This window comes from Pieris napi, chromosome 21, assembly GCF_905475465.1.
Source record: "Pieris napi chromosome 21, ilPieNapi1.2, whole genome shotgun sequence".
NCBI lineage: Eukaryota > Metazoa > Arthropoda > Insecta > Lepidoptera > Pieridae > Pieris > Pieris napi.
The window spans coordinates 7926291-7938465 of NC_062254.1; the positions used below are offsets into that span (position 1 = coordinate 7926291).

At 33.4% G+C, this 12175-nt stretch overlaps 1 protein-coding gene across 1 annotated transcript in view; it reads left to right on the top strand.

Annotated features, from left to right (window-relative positions):
* LOC125060241 (tubulin-specific chaperone cofactor E-like protein) overlaps positions 1-12175 on the top strand; it is a 26003-nt gene continuing 13828 nt past the window's right edge. Inside the window, exons 1-4 of the mRNA XM_047665036.1 lie at positions 1-266; positions 7250-7502; positions 7668-8170; positions 8766-8865. Of these exons, the coding sequence (XP_047520992.1) occupies positions 7257-7502; positions 7668-8170; positions 8766-8865 (849 nt within the window). The 5' untranslated portion in view covers positions 1-266; positions 7250-7256. The remainder of the gene's footprint in view (positions 267-7249; positions 7503-7667; positions 8171-8765; positions 8866-12175) is intronic.

Consider the following 12175-nt stretch of genomic DNA (forward strand, 5'->3'; position numbering starts at 1 on the left):
GACGATGTTCGTGCGTGAAACTGGTATTGATGTAAATTGTTGATTTTAGTAAACATTAGCTTTCATTCGTGTTTCGATTTTCGTTCACAGAGCATTTCGTATGGAAATCCTGTTGACCATGTAAACAGCTGACGGATATATTATTTCCTTGTGCAAGTGATTGTGTCGAAAGAAATTATAGTGCTGCGTCTTTAGTTATTTTTATGGTACTGGATATGATAGACGAAGGCTTTAGAAGAAAAATTACGAAACCATAATTATTGAATGTGAGTAATTTTCCCTTGTCTAGTTAGAAATAAACACTGAGCTGTTTTGTAAACATTAAAATCGTGTCATATTAACTAATACTATATGTCCTGTAAAATGATTTCTATTATGTATTTGTTTATTTATATATTTACAACATAAAGCAGTTTGTTTTTGTTGCATAATATAATCAATGTACAAACTAATATTTCCGTGTTAAATAACAAAAACCTCTTTCGAAATTAGCTGGTTTTAGTTTACATACTGAGTTCAGATAATAAACTTTAATCTGAATATATGTTACCTACCATTATTTTACAGATATACAGTATAATTTTAATCCTTAGTGTTCATAGGTCAAATATATTATACATTCTTAAACCCATAACAAAGACCTCGTATGGTATTACGAGTGTTTACAAACAGCAAACTATTTACTTTTGTCCTGAATACTGCGCATTATTTAAGGTGTATTATAAATTTTTCAAAAATCATAATGCACGTGAAATAAATTACGATTTCGCTATCATTATTGTGTTACGGCATTGACCTAGTTTCTTAACTTCCTAAATAACATACATTTTATCTATTTAATCAAAAAATTTAATGAGATTATATAAAAATACATCCGAGGTTTTGTAGCATGTCGGATAACCCGGGTTTGATTCCCCGCGAAATTAACACTTATAATTTCATGTACCATTTTGTACCACGGGGGTTACGAAATTTAAAAAAAATATGTCAAGCTCAAATAAGACTTTTTTCTTTGTTTCTTGGTTTTACCATTTGGCAATATAATACTTATTTAGATATACACGTGCGACAAATAACCAGTAAGTATTTATCTAAAGAGACTGATTACCAAGGTCTAGTATCGTATTATACCTAACAAAGGCTTAGATAACGTAGTAAAGTTATATTCTAGGATATAAACATAGTTTAGCGAAGTAATATAAACGGGTCCTAGTTTTATTAGTATTTATTAATAATAATTAATTAATATCGTGTCAAAATGGCGTCTGCTGCATAAATATTAATCTCAGATTAACTACCAAGTACTAGGTTATATCGTAATAAATATAATTAAATACCACTATTTATTTTTGTACCCAAATTGTATACATAAAATATAATAAGCAGTATATCATTTGTGATTTAATCAATATTAAAAAATATATTCATACAAATTTAGTCGCGCAAAAAGGATGTTTTGAACTTTAAAGATATTTCATATGTAAGAGCTTCTATTTGGTGTAAATACACGTGTATTTGATTTAATAGCATCTACAGTTATATATAGAACAAAAAAAAATGTAGATGCAAATACTTAATCACAAAACATACGCTTATTTGGTTTATGTATATTTGTACATAGAATCCTATTCTCTTAACGATAGAACCTATTTCCAGGTGGCGCTTAATTGTGCTTAATTTAAATGCTTGACTTAAAACATAAAATAGTTATAGAAAATTGCGCAGTTGATGGCGACGTGTAGTAATTTGTATAAAGAAGGATCAAGGATGAAGTTATATCTTTTTTTTGTTCAAGGTCCTTTGTAAGCTAAACAATCTACGTCTCAATTATTTACATAGTCTAGACGCGCACGGAGTACTTTTCGTGTTAATATATTATTACACAAAAGAAAATGTTCTTCTTTAGGTAAACCGCGTTTAAAAATATTAAATGTGATTTTTTTATAAATACACAAAAGGTATTAAAATTTAATTATTTTACTGTATTTAAGAGCATTGCAAATAAATAAAATATCATCCAGAAACATTTCACGAAAATTAAATTCAAACTTGTCTAATATGGTATTTAATATAAAATATTTTTGAGATTTTATTGATTTTTTTAATTTTTTTTTCCAAAAATTCTAGTTAGGAACTTTAGTACATAATATATAGGTAGGTTATTGATTGATATTTTAAATTACCATCTCAGCTTTACCAGTCATCTTACAATTTATATTCTGATCACATATTATTGATATATTTTTATATACTTTGTTCCGGTTCATTGAAAATGTCAGCCGTATTCGCAATACGGATTTCAACCTTTCCATAGGTCCAAACCATTTCATAGTTTTAAATGTCTACGAATACATACTCGAAAATTGGCAGCGCGTGTTGGCCTTTAAATCCGATAAAGTTTACCATATAAATACTTTTCGAAAGGTCTGCGTTTGACACCTTTTATTTAGAAATATCTACGTTAGCAATAGCCGTTTTCAAATGATTTAACTAAATATATTATATATGCCCTTAATAAGGAAGCCATGTAAATAACTAATAAATGGTTTTTAAAAGCTAGACGAATAGCAGATTATGTAGCTACGAAAATATATTATATTTATAAGATAACTAGCTGACCCTGCAAACGCTGTTTTGCCATGTATATTATTTCTAGGAAACATTTTTTAGTTCAATAAACTTTATCTACAATAATAAAAAATAGGGCTTGATCGTAGAGGGGTGAAAATTGGGTTGTATGTATTTTTGTATGCTGTATGATAAAAAAAGAAAAACAAAAAAATATCTAAAAAAGAAATAAAAGATAGTAGCCGATTTTCGGACTTACTGAATATGCATAAAAAAATTCATAAGAATCAGTCGAGCCGTTTCGAACGTGAACTAACATTGTGACACGAGAATTTTATAAATACACAAAAGATGTAAATGGGCGGTCCTACTGCTAACACAGCTATATCGATACTTAATATGAAAAAAATAATCTATGATATAATTCGCTAGACTCGTTTCTATTGGAATTGTTATACATATATGAAACTATAATCTCTGTAATGCACCGTGCATTAGTCTAGAAATTCTAGGATACCTAACTCGGCGCCCCTCCCGTCGCGACGGGGTGTTAGTCTTCAGACGACCTTAATTTGTCTTTGCGAATTAATGTCTAAGATCTTATAGGGCTTATAAGTGTATGGCAAAATTGTTTAAAATAATACTGTAATGTAATTATAATTATACTAAAATTTTAGCCCTGACTAAGAAAGTTTTAAGACGCTGTAAAAGGAGGTTTAACGATTTTTTTAAATTCCTTAGCCATTAGGGGCCATCCAAAAAGTACGTGTTACATATGGATATTTAAAAAATGAAGTTAAGAATATATTAGTAGTCTAAATTCCTGAATAAGTGTGTCCCACGATTTCATCGGGGTTATAGTATGTAGTCGCATCATGATATGGCACGCAACAGACTTTCGAGCCTTCTGGTAGTGTGTGTCCATGGGCGGCGGTATCACTCATCAACCTGATCCTCATAGTGGCTGTGAACCTACTGCCTGTTTAATCTTGTTCTAAAAAAAAAAAAATTATTTCGAGGTAAAAGAATTTTAATTGAAATTCACACGAGTTCCTAAGATTAGCGCGTTCAACCAAAAACTTTATAATGTACGTATATTAATTAAGAAAAATATATAAACAACAAGAGGTTATTAGATTGTGTATATTTCGTTTTTGGAATCGTAAAATCAGAAATGTATATAATTATAATTATTTGCAAAATTCGAATATGAGTAAGTCAAGGTTCTTGCACGATAGCGATTAAGATCACTTATAAATTATTATAAGTGCTCATTGTTCCGAGAAACAAACGCTAATTGAATACGGTAGGTATCTGATGTGCATTCAAGTACAGATATAGACCATATTAGTATCCAGTTTCTGGATAAGAACGAGAAATATACATAATCATTAGTGCTGTAAAAATCGCAATAAATTCTGATGTAGCTGTTGAACATAAACCACTAATAAATCTTCCATCTGATATCTGACACGAAGGGTGAGTGTTAAATTTAAATAAAAGCGACTTCGAAGACTTGACATTAAAATTGTTATTTATAATAATTTTCACAAATTTAACCCATTTACTGGACTTTGACTGTATCATCTCGGTGCTCAGTGCTGGGAAGCCTAAAAAAATAATTTTCAAATATCCAATTTGCACAATAACATAATAAGTGAGTTTTAAAAACAAATCCATGGCGCGCGTCGTCAGAACAGGGAGCAAACGGCCAGGAGGCTCATCTGATGTTAAGTGATACCGCCTTCCATGGACACTCTAAATGCCTGAGAGCTCGCGAATGCTTTGCCGGCCTTTTAAGAGTTGGCTCTTTTTTTGACCCTAAGGCGAATTGGTTCGGAAATACTTCAGTGGGCAGCTTTTCACATAGTGGTGGTGCGCCGCAAAAACTGCCGTAAAAAACGCTCAATTGCGGAACGACGTACGTCGAGGTGATACGGGTGGAATTTTGTATTCTGCCTCGACATATCAACGAATTATTCGGAACAACTCCTCTCATCAGCCTCCGTGGTAAATGCGGTAGAAGATGCAGAGTGAGACATTTGTATAAAAGTTAAATTGTAAAGAGGATATTTATTGATCTATTTACAGAGGTAACTAAAGGTCACCTTTGCAACATAAAAAAGCTTTATAGAACGTATCTAATTAGTAATAAGTGCGACAATCGAAATTATAGACCTTGGGTACTCACGATATGACCTCAGACTATTAGGCAAACTGCATCACCCTTCTAATACCCTATGGCCTTTTCGAATTATGTTTCGTTAATTGAGTCTCTTGATATTTTTGTTGTCACGTGATACAGTTACATTATTTTTGTTTTTACGCATGAAGGCACGAGTAAACTCTCAATTAAATACTATTTAACAATGTAAGGTAAAATATTGTTTATATTAGTATATATAAGTAAAAGTGTATCGCAAATGTTGCGTAGCGCAAAACTCGTCGTATGTATTTTTTTTTATACAACATAAAAAAGGTTTTTATTCCGGAAAAGCGGACAGTCTCTATATGAGGTACCATAGCGAAATGTTCCATATATATGTAGCTAATAAAAAGATGGGCTAAGTAAAACATCATATTAAAGCGAAACTAAGTCCGAGGGGCAGCTACTTACAGGTTGATTATCTACTATATAAAAATAAGTCGGGTTTTCCTTCCTGACGCTATAACTCCAGAACGCACGAACCGATTTCCACGGTTTTGCATTCGTTGGAAAGGTCTGAGGTTTATAGCAAAGAAAATTCAGGAAAAATTTCAACAGAAAAGCGGGATCACCAAACGAAATGTTACATAAAACCAAGCCATCTGGTGGCGAAACGGAGTTCGCCGAGTTTGCTAGTTATATATACAAATAAGTTGTATTGAAATAGAAATTTAGGTACTGTATGTACGCGTGTAGCCAGCTCATACTGTACTTGAATAAAACTATTATTATTTAATGAACATACGTAAACTCAAGGCTCCGCTCTGAATAATATGATTTTAGCTCGTCTCTGATTATATTTCGCAAACATATAACGCAACGCTTTAGATATTTGAAATATTTAACTGCGCTGCGATCGTTTTTAAATAAAGAGTGTATTGCTTAATTTTGTATCAAAATCGTAAACAGTATTTAATGAATATATATTTCACTCACGTGGAATTGTGTGGAATGTGACGGTGATGGTTAAAAGCGAGTACTATAGTAGTTTGACCGGTCGGTATTTTGTCCACAAATTTCTGGGATACTACGAGTTATATCGTATATTTTAACTAAGGGTTCAAGCTTCATCAAAATCGGGTCAGTAGTTTTTGAAATCCATTTCCCGAGGGTTCATGTATAAGGTAAATATATTTTCCTTTTCTATAGATATGTGTAAAAATTTCCTAAATTACGGCCAACTCACTATTCTGTAGGATTCTAAAGGCCGATTTACATTATCTTAGTGTTTAGGAGAGTGCTTTAGTACAACTTGAAAGGCAAGTTCTTTAGCGTAGCGTTTACTAAAGCAAGTAGCGTTTACATGTTTCAACTAAAGTACTATCCTAAAGCACTCTCCTAAACACTAATGATAATGTAAATCGGCCTTTATGCGGAAAGAATTTTTCAATTTCATTTAGTAGCCTACTCAGGGCAAATGAAATCTATCCTATTATATCCTATAACATAAGCGTTCTTTTAATAATACTTTAATAATTAAACATATAGACCTGTTGACTTATTGGAGACTGTAAAAGCTTTATAACAAATTGTGCCATTCTTATTGAGAAATAATTTACTATTGTCACCGCAGCAGTCATTAGGAATAATTACTATACCAGATATGGGTCAGTAAATTATCTAACTCATTACAAAATACGCAACGTTATCTCATTAGAATCTAATCTGTCTAATGATTAGATAGTTATGCTTGAGTAATTTTATTTAAATACTTATCTCTGAAAATCAAGAACATAGGTTTCTGTTTTATATAAATTTTGTACGGTTTTAATTTTTTGTTTATGCAATTACTCTATAAATCGCTCAGGGCCGTTGGATGTAACAAAACAATGCTCACTGAACACGTTTGGATTTCTTTTTATACGGCTGTTACTATGGAAAAGTAAACATAAAGATAACGTTTTATTGGCAAACTTGACGTAAACTTTACATATTCAGTAGACAACACAGCCCAACCAATACCGTCTTCACCATAAGGGCACACGGGGCCCGTGCCCAGGGCCCCCATTCCCAGGGGGCCCCGAAGGACCGACTATTTCTCTCCCACATTTATTCTCAAAACATTTTTGTCGGGCACATTACACTTTTTTCACAAATCAGTAATCAAAAAAGTTATCAGAAGGTTTACAAGGCATATACTACGCCATTATATCGATAACTGCGCCTATTCCTACTGTACTTATTAATAAGGATATAATAGAAGACTCAACAGACATCTCGAAAGAAACCGTTATCGTAATCGTAACCAAAAAACCAGCAGCATTCTAATATCATTAATGACATAATATATCATACTGTATTACATAAATGGTCACACTTAGAATTTTTTATTATTATAATTAGCTTTTCATTATCCAAAAGGGCCCCAAATTCTTGTGTGCCCAATGGCCCTAGCCTAGTTTAAGACGGCCCTGAGCCCAACTAGTATCTAATGTTAGCCTAGTATTGTGTAACATTCATTTCTTTTGTCAACAGCTTCAAAATGCCGTCGCTCTTAGAAGCACTCGAGCGGAAGTATGGTGCTAAGGGAGAGGTGAACCCTTCCATTGACGACTTGCCTGTAGCTATTTTTGTGCCTAAACGATCTCCTAGACTGAGTGTGCCTACACTTCTAGTGCTCAACGATTGTGATATAGATTGCGCTGGAGAGGCAACCGTATTGGCAGATAAGTGCGCTGATGTTGTGGAGCTTGATCTCGCTAACAATAAGCTCACGGACTGGGAAGAGGTATGCCTTGATTTTGAAATACTTTCCATAAGTTCAGTGATCTTAATTGTTTCGAATTGTTGTTATTGAGAGTACAATGGAGGTTATAAATTTTTTGTTATACGTTTAAATGATTCACAAATCTCATTGTTCTGTCAAATAGTTTGAATTGTTCAATGATTTTAGGTATTTGCGATTCTTGAGCAAGCTCCCCGAGTGAGGTTTCTGAACTTAAGTTTCAATCGGCTGTCGGCTCAAATTCAAGCGGCCCAGGCTCTTCATCCACGTTGGGATAGTCTGAGTAATCTCGTCTTGAACTCTACTTATGTCGGATGGCCCAGTATACATGGTCTGTTGAAATCTCTTCCGACTCTTGAAGAGCTGCACTTGAGCCTCAATGAGTATTCGTACGTGGACCTCACTGGGAAAGAGGTAAATGAAAAGGACCGGTGCGAGGAATGTTCACGCTTGAGATGTGATCAGACTCAACCAGTTCATCAACAGTTGAAGAAACTCCACTTCTCAGGAAACCCTGTCAGTAGCTGGATAGAAATTTCAAAATTCGGATATGCTTTCCCTAACTTGGAGACGCTTCTAGTTAATGACTGCAATTTAACAACGTTAGCGCCCGATCCCTGTGACAAATGTGACGATAGCAATGGGAATAAGAAAAGTCACGATGGCTTCCCGTAAGTATTTACAATATATTCCAGAGCTACTATATGTAAGTAGAAGTTGCTTCTCTGCGATCACGTGTGTTGCGGCCGTATCAATTCAAAATTTCATCAACATCACCTTGATGGCTGGAAGTTTTTCACAAGGCACTTTATTTTGCGAACTAGCGAACTGTGGAATCGACTCCCGGTGGCGGGTCTTCCCTGAGAGATACGTCCAACTATTCAAAGTTAGAGTATACTCTTTCAAAGGCCGGCAACGCACCCACTAAATTGTGTCCATGGAATGCGATAACTGCCCTTTTTGGGCGTCCGTTTCCCCTATTATATAAAAATAGGTTAATAAGAATAAACCACATCCAAAGTTCTACAACATTAGAAAAATTTCATTTTTATCGTAGCAAGTAGCTAATGATTTTGTATACATTTTTAATCTTCAACCTAATAAATGATTCAAACTCGTTAAAACGTTATCTGTTTAAATTTATCATTATTATTATCTGTGTAAAAACTAGTCAATGTCATTAATGGTTTGATAGCTGTAATGAATTGTCATTGACCCACTAAACTTGTGATTTCATTGTGTAACTTAATTATCGCTTGTTTACAGCCGACTTCGTTTCCTGAATCTTAACAACACTGGACTGGCCACGTGGGATGAAGTGGACAGGCTTGCCAAATTTCCAGCATTAAGAAGTTTGAGAGTGCAGGTGAGTGCCTAACCTTGCTTTATTATTTGCCTCATTAGGTCTAAGGTCAAATTTTGTGCTCCAAATAGAAGACAAGGTGTTCGCGTATATTGTCGAAGTATGAGCAGTGTTGACCAAGGGGCTTGAGCGTGCGACTCTCATCCTTGAGGTCGTAGGTTCGATCCCCGGCTGTGCACCAATGGACTTTCTATGTGCGCATTTAACATTCGCTCGAAGGGTGAAGGAAAACATCGTGAGGAAACCGGCTTGCCTTAGACCCAAAAAGTTGATGGCGTGTGTCAGGCACAGAAGGCTGATCACCTACTTGTCTATTAGATTGACAAATGATAATGGAACAAGTGAAGAAATCTGAGGCCCAGACCTAAAACGGTTGTAGCGCCACTGATTTTTTTTGTTATTGTCGAAGTATATATAAATAATGTGTTCTAATTTTATATTAAAAAGGATTAGGTATGTAGGCTATCTTGGAGGTCAGAAAAATTTCGTTAAAATTTAGGTTGTATTTGCACAGATATACACGTTGGATATGGGGCTTATCTTTTTTAAGATAGTATATTAAATTCCAAAAGTGCGTCTTATTTTTTCATTGTTATGCATCAGTTGTTGCAAAGCAATCATAGGATTACTTCATCAATAAACCGCGATCAGAACGTGTGCCAATCAACATAACCCTTCCGATTCAAAGGTGCAGATTTTATAGAGCTATATCAAACGCGTGAAGACATTTATTTTATTCGTGTAACACGAGAGCCGGGATCATATGGGTTAAGGTCTTCCTGAATTAGTTCTGGCCTAGTTAGTGTCAGTGTTTGCGTAATCTTGATGGTGTAACCCCGGTGATTTTCGTCATACGACTGCCTTTTTTTAGATTTCCCAAACCTTGGCATCTTTACGAATATATCGATAAAGCCTAGATGTAAACCGAATTTCCTCGTAATTTGCCAATCTGCCTATTGACATATATAGAGCATTGTTATGTAACAATGATTGGCATTATTAAACCGAAACATAATTCAAGACATAACAAAGATGAATTAAAAAATAAATTTTATTTAATTTTATACGCCCATAATATCGCTTGCCCCGGGGAACACAGTCGAAAAAAGAAAATCTAATTTTTTTTTAGAAAAAATTAAAGGTAATAAGTATTATTACTAGGATACTAAGTTGCATATATAGTTACTTGTACATTACATATACAAATACGTATATATATCGAATGAAACCTATTTTTATTCTTTTTTCACGATTTAAACATTTTTATGTATTAAGTGTAAATAGTAAAATAATAACTAAATGTATATTACAGTAATTTATCTTATTAGACTGAAGGGCAAAAGCGTTTGCGATTGTTTCACTGTTTAAATTTTAACAATTACTCATTACGACGGCACATTTTGACGCATGTCCAGAACGGAGCAATGTCTCACACCACTATTCATTTGTTTTTAACTTTTATTATTATTTAGTAAAATTACAATCTATACTAAAACTATATTTCTGTTTGTTGCTTTCTATTTCAGAAAAGTAAAATTAGGTTTGAGTATAACTAACATTGTGCACAAAATCATTTCCATCCAATTAAGACATGTTTTTTTTATACAAAATTTTTGCAAAAATTCTGAAAAAAATGGCAGTTATCATGCAACACCAAGGAAGTCAAACATGAGAAAACATTAAAACAGTCGTAATAGTGCTTTCCAACTTTGTTCCCAGGGGCAAGCGATATTTCATTTATACTTTAACCTTTAATTTGAATAAAAACACATCAACTCTGAAATTTAATAAGCACCTATAGTAATACTTCTGGCTTTTAAACGTTAATTTACCAGGTACATTTGCAAGATAAATGTAAACATCAATAGTAATAAGTGCAATGGGCACTTAGCCGTCTTGATTGGCAATCTGCGCTCCTGAATTATATTTCCTGAAGTTATTTTTGTATTTTCAAGACTTAACAACGAAGAATTTTTCAGTATTCACATTTAGTATTGCAATTATGGCAATAAATAATTGGTACGGTTATTTTATAATTTTTCATTGTTACTTGTATATTATTAATTTAGTTATGCACTTCTTGCACTCTATGTATTTAGTTTTTTTACTTTACTAGGCTGGAAGAGATCGCTTGTTAGCCGATACAACGGATGGATGCAACGGGTGACCTTTCACCCGTTGCATCCATTATAATTTATTAATCTGAATTACGACAAAAATTTTGTCTTTTCAAAGTCAAAGTCAAAATCATTTATTCATATAGTTAACACAATGTACACTTATGACCGTCAAAAAATATATTATATGAAATGCTTCTAATTTTACATTTACTGCCAGTTTTCAAATCAAGGGCGTAGAACGGAATAGAACAACTGGCAATAAACTTTGTACTACACACTCATGGTAGACACGTAAAAAATATCCTTAAACTTTATCAGATTTATTGTAAGTTTAGGAAATCTATAGATTATACATTTAATTGACAAAAGTTTTAAAATTATTTTTTCATATCAGTAATTTGATCAAAAATATTAAGAAACAAGTTCGAAGCGTAAAGCCCGTCAAAGTATGGTAATTTAATTTGTTATATCTACAGTGAAAGTTAAAATGCGAGCTTGGTAGAGAGCCAAAATAGTTCATAGGCGCAGTGTTGCCAGTTAAGCGGAACCTTTTTAATAAATTAATGTTGAGGACTCAGGTGTTCTTTGTATTGTAAGAAGACATATCGTAGATACCATAGATGTGATTCTATTTATCTATAGATATAATAAGGATATCGACAAAATATAGATTAATAAATAGAACCTTTTTTAAACAGATGTTTAGTCTGCCATATGTAGACACACTTTTGACAGTTTCGGAACATTTCCGCGCTTTTGACATTCATAGACGTCTATTGATAACCTCCTTTAGTGATTTTGAAGCCGGTTTAAAAGTGATGAACAATAATTGTCTAATACCTGAGGGGAAATAGGTACTTAAGGCGACAGAGAGACAAAATACGCAATAAATTACTAAAAATATCCTTAAATGGAGGCTAATGGAGCTATGGATTTCCTTAAGCTAATGGAGAAATAAAGTTATGGATAGTGATTTGATAAAGAAGGAGGCCTTTACCCGCGACGGGGATCGATCAATGGTACTGAAGGAAGTTTGGATATCAAGTAACAAGAAAAATAAATTTATATAAATCTAAACTGTATATTCAACAGTTTTGAAGTGAAACTTCTTGAGGCACATGAGGGTATTTTTTTTTAGGATGAATGGTCACGAAGATGTGCAGAGTTTTTGTCGAAGAAAAAGGAGAGAGTGA